The 20590-nt window shown below is 39.2% G+C and overlaps 1 protein-coding gene across 1 annotated transcript in view; it reads left to right on the top strand.

The window, feature by feature from the left end:
* LOC122811184 (ubiquitin-conjugating enzyme E2 variant 3-like) overlaps window positions 1–11035 on the top strand; it is a gene marked incomplete at its 5' end in the record, with an annotated part of 386567 nt that extends 375532 nt beyond the window's left edge. The window contains 1 exon segment of the mRNA XM_044082856.1: window positions 9959–11035. Coding sequence (XP_043938791.1) covers window positions 9959–10126 — 168 coding nt within the window.
* Window positions 11036–20590: the final 9555 nt, after the last annotated feature.

The following is a 20590-nucleotide window of genomic DNA, read 5'->3' on the forward strand; positions in this document are numbered from 1 at the left end:
GGGTGTTAAGGCTTCTGTTGTCAAGAATCCGGTTCCTGCAGATAAAGAGGCCAGGGCCTTGGATAGATGGGGAAAGAAAGTTTATACTTCTTCCACCCTAGCCATGAGAGCTTTGAATTGCCAGTTTCATATGTTAAAATATCAAAATTATCTGCTTTCACAGTTGAAATCTAAGGTTGATGCTCTGGCGGAAGGTATTGATTGTAAAGAGTTACAGGATTTAGTGCATGTTTCTGAACAGGTGGGTAAGCATTCTTTGCAATGTGGTTTTGATGCTGTACAGGCCTCCTCTAGGGTGGCTGCCACTGGGTCAGTTCTTCGCAGGCATGCCTGGCTGAGGGATCAAAATTTATCTGACCATGTTAAAACTAGGATTTTGGATGCCCCTTTGCAATCTGATGTCTTGTTTGGTTCTCCTGTTGAGGCAGTTTTAAAGAAAATGGAAGACAAGGCTAAGTCTATGCAGACTGTTAAAGATTTTTTGCAGGTTCAGCCTCCAAAGTTTAGTAGAAATTGGCCTACTAAGGGGTGGACGTATCCTTCTTATGATTCCCAGTCTATGGGGTAGATCTAGACGTGGCAGGGGCAGAGGTCAGGGCTCTTTTAGGCCTAGAACAGGGAGTTCTCCTGCACAGTCTTGGTGAGGGCAGGGGTCAGTCCTTTCGTAAACAGACCCAATGACCTACCTTTTCAGCTGCCAGAGCCTTCTACCTGGCGGCACCTTTGGGAGGAAGGCTGGCACTTTTCAAAGAAAATTGGAGTTTGATTACCCAAGACAACTGGGTACTGGATATCATACATCACGGTTACAGGTTTTATTTCCATACCTTGCCTCCTTTCAAAGGCATGCCAGACATTCCTCCTCCACAAAGAATGGAGGCTCACAAGCAAATTACACTGTTACTCCAAATAGGGGCCATACAGCCGGTTCCCATGCCAGAAAGGGGCCTAGGATTTTATTCTCGCCTGTTCCTAGTACCAAAGAAGGGGAACACGTGGAGACCAATTTTGGATTTATCCATCCTCAACACTTATCTGGACATTCCCAAGTTCAAAATGTTGACGTTGCAGCAGCTTTTACCTCTGCTGGGCAAAGATCATTGGATGGTAACTTTGGATCTCAAGGAGGCTTACCTTCATGTTCCTATCAGACTAAGTTGCAGGAAGTATCTGCATTTTCGAACTGGGAATTCTCACTATCAGTTCTCTGCATTGCCCTTTGGCTTATCTACTGCGCCCAGAGTGTTCACGAAAGTTCTGGCTCCAGTGATAGCTTTCTTCAGGCTAAAAGGAATACAAATCTATCCTTATTTGGACGACTGCCTGATTCTGGCTCAAGAAAGGGAAGAGCTTCTTCATCATTTGGAATATGTGATAGCAGTGCTAAGATGCCTAGGGTATTCTGTGAACGAAATAAAGTCCAGTCTAGTACCCTCTCAGGACATGTGCTTTCTGGGTGTGAGACTGAATACAGCATCCCAGATGGCCTTTTAACCCCGGACAAACAAAAGAGTCTTTCCCTTTACTTCCATCAACTATCTCATCAGTCCGGGCTGACTGCAAGGACAGTCCTTCAAGCCTTAGGGTTCATGGCATCTTGTATTCTGGTGCTTCCCAATGCCAAACTGCATATGAGGAAGCTACAATGGTATCTCAAAATGTATGGACCCAGCACTGCCAGGGTCTGGACACTGTCATTCAAATAATACCTTGCATTCAAAAGGAATTTTTGTGGTGGGCTCAGGCATGTCACCTAAACAAGGGGCTCTCTGTGACCCGGCCAGAGGCCGCTCAGATTTTAACGACAGATGCCTCAGACAAAGCTTGGGGAGCTCATCTGAATGGAAAGTGGATACAAGACAAGTGGCCTGCCAGACTACAACATCTGCATATCAACATGAAGGAGATGTTAGCAGTCCAGTTTGCATTAATAGCTTTCAAGGAATTACTTCTTCCAGGGCAGGTGTTGATTCTAACAGACAACACAACTGTCATGTGGTACATCAACAAGCAAGGGGGAACGCATTCTTATCCTCTATGCAGGCAAGCAATGATTTTGTGGGAGACTGCTCTCAGTTTACAGCTCAATCTTCAGGCAAGGTTTCTGCCAGGAGCACAGAACTCCTTAGCAGATGTGTTAAGCAGACAAATCATGGATCCCCACGAGTGGAAACTGGATCTTCATGTATTTCAGAAATTGACAGTGTCCTGGGGAACTCCAGACATAGATCTGTTCGCTTCTCCACTAAACCACCAGCTGCCAAAGTTTTGCACAAAGCGGTATCATCCCACAGCTTGGAAAGTGGATGCTCTTTCTTTCAGTTGGACGAATCTTCATGTGTATGCCTTTCCACCTCTGCCTCTCCTCTCAAATGTACTTCTGAAGGTCAGACAGGACAAGCCAAGGATGATTTTGATAGCACCAGATTGGCCTCGGCAGCACTGGTACCCACTACTGAGAAGTCTAACGGAAGCCTCCATGGCCTTTGCCTTTGATTCCACATCTGTTGTCCCAGGAGGACAGCCATTTGCTCAATGTCAAACTTCACTCTCTTCACCTAACAGCATGGCATATTCTGTTTTAAACCATAGAGGGTCTCAACTTCCACAACAAGTTTTGAATGTGATTTTGGAAGCTAGAAGGCCTAGTACAAGGACAGTGTACGCAGATAAATGGAAGAGATTTTTGTTTTGGAGTGCAGCTAAGGATTTGGATGTTTCTGAGCCTAATTTCAGTGTGGCTCTTCAATATCTTACTGAGTTATTGGACAAAGGTTTGTCCTTCTCTTCTATTAAGATTCATGCTGCAGCAATTTCAGCTCACTATGACTGTGACCCACCATTGTTTTCTCATCCTTTGTTCAAGCAATTTCTTAGAGGGGCAAAGAATTTAAGACCCCACGAGAGCTCCTACTCCTGCTTGGGATCTCAATTTTGTGTTGGAGAAACTCACTCTACAACCTTTTGAACCTGCAGCGACTGCTGAGTTGAAATATTTGTCATGGAAGACTGCTTTTGTTGGCCATTACCTCTGCAAGAAGGGTTTCTGAATTGCAGGCCCTTATGGCAGTTGAGCCTTTCTTAATTTTTCATAAGGACAGGGTTTCTTTACGCACTAATCCTTCCTTTATGCCCAAAGTGGTTTCTAGTGTGGCTTTAAACCAAACTATTCATTTGCCTACTTTTATGCAAATCCCCAAAATAAAGGGGAAAAGATTTTGCACACTTTAGATGTACACAGGCAGTTGCGATATTATTTGGACAGAACTAAAGGGTTCAGACAATCTCAGCAGTTATTAGTTTCTTTTGCTTTGTGCTCTCAGGGCAAGCCATTATCAAAACAAACTATTTCTAAGTGGATTGGATTTTGCATTGCTTTCTGTTATTCCCATCATGGCAAGGAGATTCCAGCTGGGATTAGGCCTCATTCCACTAGGGCTACTGCCACTTCAACAGCTTTTGAGGGGTGGCAACTAAGGATATTTTGGAGGCAGCCACTTGGAGTTCAGTGCATACCTTCTCTAGGCATTACCACCTTCCATTGTACTCTAAATCCAGGGCTGGGTTTGCCACTGCTGTGTTGCAGGGCATTCTGGCAGCTCCTGCTTCATTATAGTTTAGCCATCCTCCCTTACCTCTGCTTTGGGATTCTACCCAAGTGTTAGGACTGCAGCAATGTGAGATGAAGAACATAGTACAGTTTTGTACCTACCATAAATGTAGATGTTCAAGATCCACATTGCTGCAGTCCAATTCTCCTCCCTCCTTCCCCTCTGTAGTTTGAGGTGGTTGTGTGGGTTGGGTTGTACATCTGAGGTATATTGTGTTTATTGTATATATTGTATATATTGTACATATTCTTGGTGTTAGGCTGGTTGATTGTTTAGCTGTTGCCTATGGGTTTGGACCTTTTTCTTTAGGGTCTTCTGACATCTGGGGCAAGAAAAGACTGAGGATATGACGTCGGTCATGCGCATTTGTACCCTGGCGTTCTGATGTCAGTCAAATGCGCCCTGACCGACGTCAGCCTTATACTCTGATATTCGGGCCGACCGAGGGACAGCGGACTACCCAAGTGTTAGGACTGCAGCAATGTGGATCTTCGAACATCTACATTTATGGTAGGTACAAAACTGTACTTTTTGTTTATTTTAAACAGGTCTGTATCTTCCTGTTGGTTACTGGAAGTCATGTCTGAAGTTTGCATTGCTTTTTGCTGAATAGCTGCAGAACTCTCCCCAGTCACTGTTTCGTCCTCACTTTTTGTAGCTGATTGTTTTCCAGGTCTTCTTTATTTCTTTATTCCTGGCATCCAGGCAGTGTACTTACTAGCTAGTTACTGAAATTTACCCATAAACACAAGTCTACTGGCCTCTGCTGAGTTTCTGGTTTCGTGCTGGGAAAGCTATTAATAAGCTGTTACTCAATGTGGTCTATATTACAGGATTGAAGATTTAGATAGTCAAATACCTAAAGCTCGATAACTAAATTTCGAAGACCCAGAACCGTGAATGGCAGTTTCCACACAGGGAAACAATTCATTTGGCCGTTATGCGGATTTTGCTGTTTCTGCAGTGTGGAGCAATCTCAGAGTTGGTATATTTAGTTCGGGGGGGGGTGCCCCACTTGATTTGTGTTTAATTTTTTTTGTTTTTTTTTTAGGTGGGACAACGGCATTCTTTCCCTGTGTGAGAACTGCCGTTCACGGTTTTGGGTCTTCGACATTTAGTGATCGATGTTTAGTTATTCGAGTAACTAAATGTTCAATTATGTGATACTCAATGTGCAGTCATTTTGGAAGTCAGTCCTTCTCCCTAACTTGACAGCTTTGTGAATCTTCCCATTTGTCATTAGTATTGCAACAGTGATCAAAGGAAGGATACAGTACAGCTGTGTAAGACTTTACTGTAATAGTAAATGTCCGACTGATCACTGTATCAGTATTTCAACCCTCCCTTCTTTCACCTTTTCTTTTCTTGTCCTTTTGGCTGATGTTACATTCCTTTCCCTCTGTTCCAGTTAGAACATACATTTGAATGTGTGCGTGTGTGTGTTTATATATATATATATATATATATATATATATATATATATATATATATATAGGTTTACCTTCAAAATATTGAATGCTAAATGGTTGAAAATGAATTGGTTGAATGCACTATATTGAATGATCAAAATGTTGAAGTAAAATTAGTCTAAACTCACAATGTTAAAATTAGCAAATTTGCCCATTTCTGCATTGTAGTGCGATATTGTAGTTGGTATATTTAAATAGGGAGGGTGTGGGGTCATAGACCCCCTGCAAAATAGTAGAGGTGATTTCATTGCTTTTTCAATTAAATGATTTTAGACATATTGCTCATTCAATGTTTTGGGTTTAGATGTTATTTTTTAACCAAATGAACATTAGAGATTATGGCATTCGATATTTTGAAGATAAACCATATATATATATATATATATATATATATATATATATATATATATATATACACACATATATAATTTGGGCATATGTTGGACATACTGCATGAGTGGAAGGCGGTCAAGCTTCAATATAGTTGCTAGATGTGTGCAGTTATCCTTGGCAAGATATCCCAGTTATTATTAATACTTCAAAAGTAATCATTCAGTCATCTACTGTTATAGTAAACCCTTGCGCAACAGTACTTTCTTTTTTCTGTTCTTTTAAATCCCCAGATTAAGTATTTTGATTGTCTTACTTTTTATAACCCAACAAAATATAATTTAAATGTAGTTTCAGTCTTCTTTTAATGTTCCTTTTTTGTTTATATGTTAGTTTGTTTCAATAGTTGTCTAATTCATTATCTTTCTGTTATCTAGTATTATACTGAATCGTATACAAATCTTCCCCAAACTTTTTTTTAGTAATGTTGGCCTCTTCAGCTATTATTTTTATCTAAATGCTACTTTTATTTTGTCCCACTGCTGTATTCCTAGTTAGGTTTATCGCATGCATTTTTACTTAGTGCTTGTGTTTTTTCTTTTTTAAAATGTTTTCCTCATTTATAATGTTCCTGCCTCCATGTGTTTTTTTTTACATTCAGTTATTGTCCTACTTCCATTTTTATAATTACATCAACTGACATGAGTCTACTTTTAATGGTAGTACCAGTTCTCTCTCTCTCTCTCTCTCTCTCTCTCTCTCTCTCTCTCTCTCGCTAACATTTTTTTAATTATTGAAATGTATAGTATACTAGCTTAAATTATTATAATCCTGTAATCGAGCAATTTCCTGTAACAGTTTCTTCCTTGATGACGATATGTCCTTCTTAGGTATTCCTTTCCAATCATTCTGTTTCAGGTTCTAAGGCTACATTACAATTTTTACCAGGTGTTTAACTTTTTTTTATTTGTTACTCACGTTTAATAAAATCCCAAAAAACGTGATCATCTCTGTTAGGAGCATAAAGGTTAAGCTAGTTCACAATTCTTACCATTTATTCTTCTTAACTAAGTTATCCACTTCCCTTCTGAATTTGTAGTTATCTTATCTGTTACTGCTCCTTAACATTTCTTAATCAAAGTTGCTACTTCTCTTTTCATTCTCCCTACTTTCTACTGCTGTAACCAGAAATGTCTTTCTGTTTTTTAACTTTGGTTCCTGAAGTAATATTATGTATTTCCCATATTTTTTTCTCTGTCATTTTCTGTTGTAAGATGCAAAAAAAGAGAGATACATTTGTTGCAGCATTTGACTTCATTAAAATTATAGATAGCTACAGGCCCCCAAATTTGACTCAAGATGCCCACTCCACCTATCTGGACCTCTTCAAATCTATCAAGATTCAACCCTTTATCTTGGTCATGGGTGACTTTAATTACCCAACCATAGATTGGAAAAACTACTTATGCCAGAACACAAATGCCCAAAGATTCCTCATTTTTATCAATGCAAATGCCGTGGAACAGCTAGTCGATACCCCCCTCAAGAGGCGATAATATCTTGGACTTGGTGTTAACCAACATGAGTAACCACTGCAGCACCCCTTCGATATCATCCTCCCTGGTATGGTATGACCATAAAGCGGTCACTTTCAAAGTCACCATCTCCCCTGACCCCCCCCCCCCCAGCTAGGGTCAAACAAAAAACCTCTCCAAAGCTGATTACAGCCTCCAAAGGGATGGTTTAATCAGATTCACAGCCCCCCACCACCACTGTAGGAACTGGCACCAATGTCCAAATCTACACCAAAGTACTATATGGGCATTTATATAGATGCGTGGAATCAGGAATACCTGACAGGCAAAATCATCCTCCACAAGGAAGAGTAAACCTGTCTTGTGGACATGCGCAATAAATAAACTATATAACAAAAGGAAAAAAATTGCTGTCCAGAACCAAGAAGGAGCAGGTGCCCAATTGGAAGCAAACTGCCCTTAGCCTGAACAAGCAAATAAGAGCACTAGTGAAATCCTATAAAGCCAACTTTGAGTCCAAGTTGGCCACATCTACTAGCAACAATCATAAGGCCTTCTTCACATATGTCCGTAATCTCAAAGGAAGCACCCAGATCTTTTCAGAACTGGTGGTCAAGGACACCACATACACAAATGCTGTAGATATAGCCAATCTACTGGCTGACAGATTCAGCGAAAACTTCTCCCCTCTACCCCCCCCATCAGTAAATCCCTAGTACCTGCTCCCCACCCCTTATCTCTAGGGGACAGGTCATGACTGCCGTCTCAAAGGCAAAAAATAAGGCCTCCATGGGACCCGATAACATCCCAGGCTTGCATCCTACATGAACTCAGGCATGAACTTGCAGCACCATTATTCAACCAAAGCCTGAGCACCTGCTTTGTCCCAGCCTAGCAGAGGACAGCAACTGTCATCCCTTTACACAAAGATGGAACGTCCACCGATCCAGGAAATTATAGAACCATCAGCCTAACTAGCCAGATCTGCAATGCAATGGATCGGATTATCATGGACCTCTTTAACAGGGACATTGGCAACCTCCAAACACTCAACCCCACACAGTTTGGCTTTGTCAAGGGGAGGTCATGTCTGTTAAATCTGATTGACTTCATTGAGACAGTCACCAAAGCCAAGGACGAGGGGAAGATGGTGCACACCGCCTACCTTCACCTCGCCAAAGCCTTTGACACTATTCCCCAGTCTGGCATAGTAGATAAACTCTCTCAATTAGGTATCAATCCATATGTTACCAGATGGATATCAAACTGGCTCACTGATAGAACCCACCTAATCAAAATAGGGGAAGCCACCTCAAGCAGTAGACCCATAACTAGCGGTGTACCCTAGGGATCAGTCTTTGGACCTCTGTTATTCGGGATGTAGTTCTTTGAGGTGCAGGCCAGAACCAGTAGGCTATGACTGACCAAGTTTGCAGATGACTGCAAGGTGGGCGCAGTCATCAATTCCCTAAGTGATGTGGATGTCCTCCAAGAGGGTCCCACCCAAACAAATGACTGGTGCCTGAAACATGGCCTCAAGCTGAATGCCAAAAAATGCATCATCAGCCCCTTTGGGGAGAGTGACGTCACCACATATTATCACATTAATAACAACATCCTAAGTACGCAATCAGTAGTGAGGGAATTGGACACCCAGGTTGTTAGCAACCTGACTTTTAACCACCATGTTGCTTCTGTTGTACAGAAAGCTTTTTACATGGCCCACCTCTTAAGTAAGGGTATCTCATCCAAGAACAAAGATGTCATAACATTCCTGTATTCTTCCCTTATAAGGCCAGTTTATTGAGTACAATGCCCCCTTCGGCATGTACCTGGCAAAGCACATGCAGCAGCTGGAGAGACCACAGAGGTTCCTCTCCAGGAGAATCCAGGGCCTCAAACGTCTACCGTACACAGGCTAAAAGCCCTGTCCCTCTACTCAGTTTCATACAGACTTCTCAGAGGTGACCTCTATCTGGCATACACAGCAGTCTGAGACCCTGCCTTGATGGGACTGCTGCATATCCGCAAGTCAAGCTCCCCTGGAGCAATCCATACGAGCGACCTCACCCCAGTCTGTGATATCAGTAGGACTTGCTGGTGGAGCAAATTTGTGTCCTAGAGACTTCCCCATCTGTGGAATAGACTCCCTCTCCACGTCAAGCAGAGTACCTCATTATCCCTTTTTAAGCATAACCTGGATAACTGGCTGGGAAACAGAAAATACACCCCTGGAATTCCACCTGTGTCCTTGCTGGACAGGGGCTTTGGGTGTTGACTTGTCTAAACATGGGTTAAACTCTTCCCTAGACTTATAAGAGCCTCAGGGCCAGTAGCCTAGTAACCTCCTATGATCCTATGTAAGACCAGCCTTGAAGCCCTTCACTTCTGTTTGTGGGAAATATCTGTAACCCTCTCCATTTAAAGCAGACAGCATGTGAGTTGATTCCTGACTGAGGCACAATATTCTATAATTGGTCTGATAAGGGCTAGATAAAGGGAGAAAAGTAAACCACTAACACCTGATTATCTAGTTTCAAATATCAGGAATAAAAATAGAAATAAATATAAGCAGGTCTGCTGTTTTGAATATCAAGGAGTGCAGCTGAACCAAACATTATTAAACTGTCTCAATGGCATCCTCCATATTTGTTCCAACAATGTTTTATGAGGAGTAATTTAATGTGGTATCCAAGCTACTCTGCAGTCAGGCAGAACATAAAGGTTGCTGCCATTTCAGTGTGTGCACTTTTATTCCTAACAGGTGAAAGTAGTTAATCAGGTATTGGTGGTTTACCATGTAACAGTGAGGCATAATAATAGTTTAATAAGTCTCTGCATTCAGGAAAAAAAAATAGTAACTGTGGCAAATTACAGCTGTCAAAACTCATTATTGAGAGAACTTGTCTCAATAGCAGGTTTAATTTCATTGTACAAGGATAGTCTTTTGTGAAATAAAATGACCGCCTTTATGCTGATTTCTCTTCTAATGTAAATGTATTCATTTTTGCAGGGATGGTTTAATATTACCAGTGATGTGTTTCTGAGCTTACCGTGTATACTGGGGACTAGTGGAGTAACTGGAGTAATCCAAGCAATGCCTGCTGAAGAAACCGAAGTAAAGAAATTGCAGAATAGTACTGTAATGCTCTCTGAGCTGTTGGAGCAATTGAACATTTAAAGAGAAATTTTGTCAGGAAGTTTTGTTGCATGGCAGGTTCTGTAAAACACTGTTTTAAGTTCTTTATCCGCATAGACTATAACTGCAGTAAAGAAGCATTTTATATTTCATCAGCTCACTTTATTATAGTGAGATAAAAAATCATATGCAGGTAAGTGTTCTGGATCTTTTCAAAGCCCTTTCCTGTAGTCTATCTAGTCTGAAACATGAATTATGTAATTATTTGTAATCACTACATACCAATATTTTGGTACTTTTAAATAAGAGAAAGGAGGGAATGAATTTGTTACTGTTTGCTAACCTTACAACACAAGAAGATGCATTTGCCCAGTCGAAAACTCAGGCTCAATTCACCTTTTGTAGGGACGAGGAGAAAAGGGGCATCTTTACTGCAGAGCTTATTTGGCATGTCTTTGTAGAGATTGCTAAGAGTAAGCCTTTCTCCTGCTTGCCAGGCATTCAGATGTACTGGCTTACAAGTGTCAATGACAGTACTAAAGGGAATATGAGTGGGGCTTGGCAGAAATAGCCCTTCCCTTCCAATCCCCAGTTGCAGTGTGATATTGTCTAGAACCCCTACATCGTGCAGCTGTACTTAGCAGTTGGGACCAGAGCCTGAGGGGTAACAAAGGGCGGAGATCAAAGAAAAAAATTGTTCCTGTTGATCAGGAAATATTTTTTCCGTATGTATTAAATGTACACTATGTATGCAAAATTATTTGTGATGGATCTGAATACCGCACAACAAAATTTTTATATTCTGATTAGCATACTCTGGGATGGGTGAAATGCACATTGTTACCTTTTAGAAAGGTTATATTTATTAAGAATACCTCTGAGATGTTTTATTCTTTGCTTATCTTGGCTCAGTTTTCCTTCATGTACTCAAACATAAATTGCTTAATTTCATTTGCTCGAGTTTGATACTTTGCCTTATTTCTGTCTTGTTTGGTAGCTCACTGTGAATTTTAATGTTGTTTATTTGCTGTCTGTGTCTGTAGTATTCTATGTTCATCATACTGATCACTGCTGCAGTAGCCTTAGCTATAATAACCAGCCAGCTTCCAAAGCTTCAGGATATCTTCCACGCACCCAATCTGTCAAGCAGCTAGATCTGAGCTGACTAAAAGACAAGTTTGGGTGTGAAGCCCTTTAGAGCTTTATTGCCACTGAAGAGTACACTCTTCTGCGGATTTTAAAGATTGATGGTGGACTTGTGTTTTCCTTTGCTCTGTCGATAAGTTCCCTTTGGGGAAAAAAAGTAATCTATTTTCTTATATTTACTAATGTTTTACTTTCTTAATTTTCTTAAATTTACTAATGTTTTACTTTCCTCTTCAGGAAAGTTGTTTTAAAGCTAGGAGTGCTGTGCTTTAATGGACTGTCCCAAGACTGTAATGTACTTATAAAATAGAATGCTTTTTATGTTAGTTTAAAAGTAGTGTCAACTAACTGAAAAAATACTTCCTGTGGAGAAATTGAGTTTATGTTTCCTTGGTGGGGCTGGCACAGTGTTTGAAGGTGATTTTTATTGTGTTTTTTTTTCAGTCAAGAAAAATGTAACTTTTGTGGACTGGTCGTTTTAATGGCATTTGCTGCTTGTATTCCCCAGAAAATAGGCACTATTTTGAGCTTGACCATGGAACAAACTACTGGTCCAATGATTTGTCCTTCTTCCAGCCACAAAAAGAAAAAGTTAAGCAAACAGTCTGTGCCACCACAGAAGGCTAGCAGTTTGCCTCAACCGCAGGTGGGTGACTGTGCTGTAGCCGTTTGTTGTACCTCAGACCACTTTTCTTTTGCTGAGAGTCCTTGTGGTGTAGCACCTACAGTCACTGTGAACTGGGGGTTAGCCACTTCCTCTGCAGCTGTTGGGGTCCCCTCAGTGGGCAAGGGAGAGCCACTCGTGTCGGTCCCAGGAGAGGGAACAGGGAATGTTTCCCTGCTGTGCGAGAATGTCGTGCCCATCCCTGGAGAAGCAGCTGCTGCCATTTAGTACACACAGTTGGCCCATTTTTCCTTTCAAAAAGAACAAAAAAAAACCTCACAGGATACAGTCCGCAGTAAAGAAGAGTCAAAACTTGAAGAAAATCAAATGTAACAAAAGGCAGACTCTGCAACGCTGAGTATATTTATTAAAACAAAACCAAGAAGAACAGAGCTTTCAGATTAAAAATCCCTCATCCATTCTTTGTTTTGTGTTAATAAATGTACTCAGCATTGCAGAGTCTGCCTCCTGTCAAAAAATGAAAAAACAGCATGTATCTTCTCCTCCTCAAATTTCTGTAGACAGGAGTAGTTTACTGTGTCTGACTCAGGGTTTAATTCAGGCTGTTGGTCCTTCTTGTAATGTAGTTTCTGGTAAAGAAGTAGAGATTCCTGTGTTCCTGAAGAGATTAAAGATTCTGAATCTGAACAGGAAGTTGCAAGGATGGATTCTGAGTTTTTTCTCAGATTTCTGATTCAGACTTAGAGGAGAGCTCAGTTTTCTAATTCTCTGTGGGGGGTTTCTTTTTATTTGAGACTGTTGCTAGAATGTGCCAGTTTTTTTAGTGGAAGAACATTGAGGCTTCAGTCTCTGAGAAAATACTGTGAGTTTTCTAGAAGGATTTTCCAAAACCTACACCTATTCCTCTTATTATGTGAGATTAGAGGATGCGTGTTACTGCTTGCAATGTTCCTGCAAGTCAGCTAGCTATCTCTACACTATTCACAAACCTGACCCAGCAGCTATAGCCTTAGTTGATCCCACTGCTGCTAAACAATTAGTAAATCCAATCCTCTTCTTTCTGATAATGATGGGAAAATCATTGCTAGGTATGGAGAAAAAGTGTATACTTCTGCAACTTTTGATTTTCAGAACTTTCATTTGTCAGGTTCACGTTAACATTTGTTCTGACAAATTGTGAAAGTATGAATGTTTTATCCTTTAGTTTCTTTTTGTGAGGAAAATCCAATTTAAATAACTTAGTTTTTTATGCACAGGTTATAATTTATTGTTTGCAGTTTGTGTATGATTCTGTTGATACTTCTTCCAGGGCTATCGCCACTTGTACTGTTTTTGCATGGCTGCATTCTCAGAATCTTGCAGATGATAAAATGAGATTTTAAATTCTCCCCTGGATAGAGATGTAGTGTTTGGCCCCTCTGATCAAAAAGTGTGATGAAAGGGGCAAGCTGATCCAGGGAATCTCTAAGATTTTTCAGCTCCCCTTTCCAAAATTTTCCAGGGGATTTTCTTTCTCCTCCTCCATTTCTGTCAGAAAACAAAATAAATAGTCTCAACACAGTTCAGAAGAACATAAATTTAAGAAGGAATGACAAGGGAATTCCAAAAAAAAGTCTGTAACCTCCCAAAGCCAGGGACAATCCAATATGTCTGAATGACATTTCAAGGGCCCTTGTGACCCACTCCCACCCTGGTCCCCTTTTTCATCCAGAAGGTCTCAATCTCCATGTTTCTGTTTGGCAACAGATGGCTTCAGAGAAATGAGTTCTGAATGTCATTCATCAAGATTACAGATGGCAGTGGGAGGAAATCCTCCATTACAGGGGGTCTTTCCTCATCCTCCAAATCAAGCTCTTTTGTTTCCACCTGTTCTTCATCACATGCTGTCCAAGGAGTGATAGAACCAGTTTCTCCTTCCCAAGTGGGGATAGGTTCTTATTCAAGGATGTTCCTAGAGCCAAAGAAATAAAATGCTTGTAGACCAGTTATGGGTCTTTCTTTCCCAAACCTGTTTGTGATCGTGCCCTAATTCAAAATTATGTCACTTCACAATCTGTTACCCCTTCCTCTTTCAAGTTTCCAGGTAACACTAGACTTAAAAGATGTTTATCACACCTGTACTCATCCAGACTTCAGATGTTCAAAGACAGCAATCCCAAAGCCTAGTAAAGGCCTTCAAAGAACTTGTTACCATAAAAAGCTGGGTTAAAAACCCTCAGACCCACCCATAAATCCAAACTGAATTTAAAAGATCCATCAGTCTCTGATTTCCTTATTCCACCATGCCTATGCTATCCCATAAAAAGAGTTATTCCGCATAGATGTTTTACCTATCATACTATTCACCAAATAGTTATTATTTTAGTATATGGAATGCACTATTTTATATACTCCCACACAATTCTTGAGATTACAGTTTTAAAGCAGTTGTACATAGTATTAAGTTCTTCCTTGACCAATCTACATTTTACTGTGTACAAGGACAATAACTCAGGTTTCCAGTAGTACCCCCCAGCCATTCCATGAATTCTTCTGGTAAAATATCTTCGAATCCTTTCCAGTTTATTAAACTGCTTTTTATTATGTACACAAAAAAAAAACACAATCTTCAAGAAATGGTTTCACCATAGTCTTACAGATGGGAAGCAAAACAGTGCTTTCTCTGCTAGCAATACTTCTGAAAATGTTACTTATTTCATAATAACATCCTGTAATGATATCTAACAGGTTATGATTAAAAATTAACTTATCTGCCTTTATCCCCAAATACCTAAAAATATTAACTTTTTTGGATAGCAATATTATTCAGTGCATGGGGATAATTAGCATTCTCAGTGTCAAAATGCTTAACACAAGTCTTTTTTTACATTAAACATCATTTCATTCCTTTTAACCCATATAAATAAAATATCTAAATAAACTTGCAGAGAAAACTGATAAGGTATTTCTGAAATAATAGAGCAACGTTCATCATCATCATCATCAGCAGCATATTTTGTCAAAGGTTAGCATCACATGGAAAACTAGTCATAAAAATTCCAAACAGTAATGGGCTAAATACTGAATCCTGTGGGACACCCTTAGTGATCAACCTCTCATCTGAAAAATAATAACCAATTCTCACACTACTGCTCCTACCATCCAACCAATTTGCAATCCACATGATTGCATCCCCATTAATATTTCATTCATTTAATAAATCCAGTACTCCATAATGGGGCATAGTATCAAAAAGCCTTGGACATATCTAAATGTGTAACATCTACTGCATTCCCATTATCCAAAGCCCTCCAGAGGACTTCCACAAGATCTACCCACAACAAATCCATGTTATGTTAAATCATATTCACCACTTAAGGCACTAATAATATATCAAGGTAATACCTGCACAAAACATTTGCCAATAAGGCTCATAAGACTAGTCTGTCTTTCATTTTCAACAATGTGGGGATTACCACCCTTTTGAACAGGAACAATATAAGCCAGTTTCCAAACTAGGGGGACATATTCGTACTCTAATGTTTTTTGAAAGATGTAATACAAGCAAGGTGAAATGACCCTAATAACAGAACATAAAAGGAAACAACTAATACCATCAGGCCCTGCTGCAGATGTACTTCTAACTATATTATGCAATACATCAGACCTAAATGGAAATATATCCAGACAGTCATCAGAATTTAACTTTTAATATGTGTGCTTACTTATTATAGTTCCATGTCCAGTAAAATAATCAGTAAAAGGGTTAACCACGAGCTCAGTGTCAGTCATTAATTCATCACAATCATGAAGTTCACATCCAGTAGTAGCCTGTTTCCTAAACCTGTTTAAATAATTTAAAAACACCTTTTTATTACCAGCAACACTGCTAACTAACCTTTCATAAACCTCCCTCCTCATTCTAGATAATTTCCTTAGTTTGTTTCTTACTATTTTGAACTTAAACAATCTCCTCTCCTCCAGGCTTTTCAGTCTTTTCCATAAATTCCATGATAGATTATGCAATTTTTGTAAAGGTGAGTTCCACCAAGGATGCCTATAATTAAGAACTGTATTGGTAATTACAAGTACAACATTTTCAATCGACAAATATTAAAAACTATAAAACCTGTCCCAAACTTCCCTTATATCCACAGAACAAACATATTTTCTCTAGTTCCAGTAATTACCTCATATTTCACCTTACTGTAGTCTGCATTAGAATAGGCATATCTCCTCCCTTGACTTATTTTCTGCTTTTGATGCCATAAAGTCTCACAGATCCATAAAATAAAATGATGCTCAGAATCAATTAGTTCCTCACAAACCTCACATTCATCAGTTAATTCCTGATTCTTAACCCACACTATATCCAAAACATGAGCTCTTGTCAGTTGCAACACAATTTGTGAACAACCCAGACCTTTACTTATATTAATCATTTCACCAAATTGTCCCCTATTAATATCTAAACTCATCCAGTAAATACCCGGTGCATTCAAATCACCACACAATATATTAATACCTGCTTCCATCAATGAAATTATGGCTTGATAAAATCCCTTTAAATCATTCAAAAATTGATTTGGAGGTCTATAAAAATGACGCATCTTACTGCCTTCTCCCACACTTTTAAGTTGTATTGTAATTATCTGTTATGTATCATCAATCTCACAGGTACTGAAGGGCATTCCACCTTGAACAAAATTAGAGACACCACCACCCCCTCCCTTCTCTTACTCTAAGACCAGCCATATATCCTGTTAAATGCAAAGGTTTATTGTTATCAGAAAACCAAGTTTAAGTAACCATAACAACCTGATAATTTTCTTCCATCACTCTAAGGTTTTGTATGCCTGGATTACTTATCAATTCTCTACCTTAACCGTTGGACTGTCCCCTGCACCAAGAGTGTTCACAAAGTGTCTAGTTGCCTTTATAGTTCATTGCAGGCTACAGGGTATCTGCATTTTCCATATTTAGATGACTTGCTTTTCTTTGCAGACTCTTTTACAGAGAGTCAGGAATCTCTCTGTCTTAGGTGAGAGATCTTTTACACAAACTGGGATTCCAAGAAAACTGTAAAAAAAAGTCTTTCTTGACTCCATCACCAGGATTTATGCTCCTGAGATGTCAACTAGACACTTCAGTTCAGTTGTAGTATTTCAGGTTTTATTCTTGCAGTTGGATCACTGGTATGATGTACAGCATTAACTGGCTTGCTATTGACTTGCTAGTTTATAGTATTCTTTAAGGCATGATAGTGAGATGCAAGTCGTTAGTTTGTCATATCCATAACCGATGTTAATGTGTTCATTGAAACACTGGCAGTGCAAACTCAAACGGTTAAGACATTGTTTCCAGCAACACGTAGTCCTGGATTTCCTTCACACTGCATTCACTTACACGTACACCATTTCTTAGCAATCACTTAATCAGCCAGTATTCATAATGTGTCTAGCAGCCTTTTACCTGGCTTAAAAAAAAGAAGGTGAAAAATGAATAAAATGTAAAAAGATAGATGAAATGCCACATTTTCTGCTGAAATCTGATTTTTTTGTTTCAATAAAACTCAGACTCACAAAATACAAAGAACATGAGGGCTGTTTTTGCTTTATTATAAAAGCAAAGCAAGTGTTGGGGCTTTCTGGTGTTCTGCTGTTTCACAGTGCATTAAGATATTTCACAGCCATCTACAATATTTACCTGAAGGAAAATTTTTCTACTAAAATAAAATATCAAAATATTTAGCATTTGTCTTTTTCTTCCAAGCTGTCGTAAGATGAAGTAGTCATAACCCTAAGAAGGCATGTCTTTATTTTAAGTGTTGCCTGTACATGTTGGTTTCACTGCATGGGACAGAATCACTTAGGGTCATGTGAGCTTATGCTAGAGCTGAAGTAAAGGAACTCAGTCTGATCCATGTCTGCTATATTCTTTCCATCTTCCTCCTTACCATTAACTGTATTTTAAAAATTGTAATCTTCATCATGATGACTTAATGTGTGAAATGGGCTTTGGAGACAGAAAAAAGACCACAATTATGACTTTCTTTAGTTCCATTTATGTTACTACAGCAACTTCCCCCGCAAGCTGAGTATTTGTATCTTTTTATTTCTTTTTTGTTTGTTTCCTTTGTTATATTTTTTTGACATTTCTTTTTCAAATAATCTAAGCTTCTATATTTGTTGCAATACCTTCATTTTCTGTAAATTCCTTTTTGCACTTTCTTACTCCTGGTATGCATCACCCTTTTTTTTTTTTCCATATTTTTGTATTATCCACCTAAAGACATGTTTTCCCCTCAAAATATTCTGCGACCTCACTCAAAACATTTAAAAAAGCCAGAGTAGACTGAAGAGCTTCCTCCACAACATAAAGGTTTTAACCTTGACTCTTCCCCAGATGACCTGGGCTCATCTAGTGGCCGGAATGCTAGATGAGACAGTTGGAGGGATGGGACTGAGATCCTAGTGTTGACTTGCCCATCTCGGGGTCTCTGCCAACACCTTCCCTTCCACAGTGAGCTTAGTATGGTGAAGGCTTAAGACTGCAGCCCTTGCAGCTAGGGAATCTGAGAATGCAAATACATTCTAGCCGCAATTACACTTTTAGAAGCACCCATTCTGAGAAGGTCAGACCGGTGGGCATTTCGTTATGGTTTCTGTCCATCGAGGGTCAGTGCTAAGATGTTGCAAAAAGCTGTCGTAATCTCTGCTTTGAATGATTGTGATTCTTGGCTGTCACTCCTAGGACATCAGAGAGACTGAAGAATGAGTAGCCTAGTTGGGGATAGGTAGTTGATTGTTCTAGGGGTACTAGCTGAGAAAAGAATATGAAAAAGAATACTGTAACCTATTGCTAAACTCTTTGGGACCTTAGTATTAAGTATAGTTTCCACAAAGTGGACTTTGTTTACTAGTACCAGTTTGTCCTCTTGTGCCCATCCAGTGGTGTACACATGCTACCAGCATTGGACTACTCCAAGTCACTTTTCTAAGGCACTTTGTTCACTTCTGTAACCCAGCGACCAGTGATCACAGTATACCAAATTAGAAGTAACATTTTCTTTTAAGTCTCAGCATTTTGTGATGGCAGTTAATGAGGCCAAAATGTTTTCTAATGTATGTGCAGACAGATAGCGATATGCCTATTCCATACCCAGTTTCTGTAGCATAGAGGGATCTGACTGCACCCCAGATGCTGGTATACGAGTAGGGCGTGAAAAGCTGAAACAGTTGGGCAGGAGGTGTGTGAGTGAGTAGGGTTTGTAAAATTTCCCATCATGCAAGGAGGCAGGCAGTTTGTCCCTGCTGCCAGATACCCACACAGCAGTGTGGAGGTACACATGAGACAGTAAAGGGGGTCACTGGGTGACTCAGTGCTACAGACAGCTGGGAAGACTTGCTTAAATTCCTAGGCAGCAGAATATAACAAAAGTCATGGCTGCCATAGGGAGGGTTGGATGTGGGAGGAAAGTCCACGTGACTTAAATTAGTTTGCTCTGTAGCCACCAAGTCTTGCCTCTGGGAAGTAAATGGAATGACAAGGCTGTCACTTCATGTAGGGAATGAATTAGCCATCCGTCTCCTACCTTACCTAGAGAAGAAATGGGTCTGGCTATCACCATGCATGAAGGAATTAATGGGCCAATTGGGAGCAGAAAGAGGAGTCACTGGGTGGGGTCATGCAAATGCACATGCTGTACTTGGCTAGTCTTTAACTGTAAGTCATTGCACATTATGTATTATGCAAAGTAAAATACAATAACACTCAAAAAATGCATAAATGTTAAATCAGATAAAGATAAAAAAAAAACACTCTTAGATCGATGCTGTGTTTCTAAAGATTAAGTATAACCTTTCTGAAACAAAACAAGATTGCTGCATACAAACAGTGCTTTATGGTATATTTTCCTGTTCGTAATCAGTCTCTACAGAGAATGCTGGTTTATCTTCACACTTTCTGTAGTTTACTGCCCCAGTTCATGGTGGCTTCCACACTGTGACGGTACAGTTTATATTTGGTCGTTTGTTATGTTTCGTACTAAAAAGTGCAAACAAAGTCCCAAACCAGATAAACAAGTAGGATGAAGCACACCAGGATCCACTAGGTAGTATTTTATTGAGCGCTTTCATCTTTTGTAATAAAAAACTTCACCAGAATAACAGACAAGTACAAAAATCAACCTTTGACCCAACTTAAATAACACACCAATTCCCTAGTGTTAATTACCAATTAACTAAAAGGTATATGCCTCTAAAAGAACATAATCTCTAAATAAGTATAAAACAAATATTGGTGTTAACCAGCATCATAAACAAATTAAATAAATATTATAATAAACATTAATATAAATAGACAAATTGACAAGTATTAATAATAAATGTACAAATTGTATATACATAAACATAACGACATACATATAAACCCTTGGATATATATATGTATATATATATATATATATATATATATATATATATATATATATATATATATATGTGTGTGTATGTGTATATGCATAAAATAACTATAAAATCATTTTGTCTATAGATGTTTCATACTCTGGGTTTGTAATAAGCTACTTTGTACTTTAGTATGATGTAGCAGGTTTTACTTTGGTATCTGATTATAAAGTCTTAAGAAACATGACAATGCATCTGGGAGAAGAGTCATTTTTTGTTTAAGTTTAAATAATTTTCTAAATTAATTGTATGATTTGAAGGACAGCATATTTTACTTTGTCCATGTTTCTT

Source organism: Protopterus annectens, chromosome 9.part0, assembly GCF_019279795.1.
Source record: "Protopterus annectens isolate FY-2018-M chromosome 9.part0, PAN1.0, whole genome shotgun sequence".
NCBI lineage: Eukaryota > Metazoa > Chordata > Ceratodontiformes > Protopteridae > Protopterus > Protopterus annectens.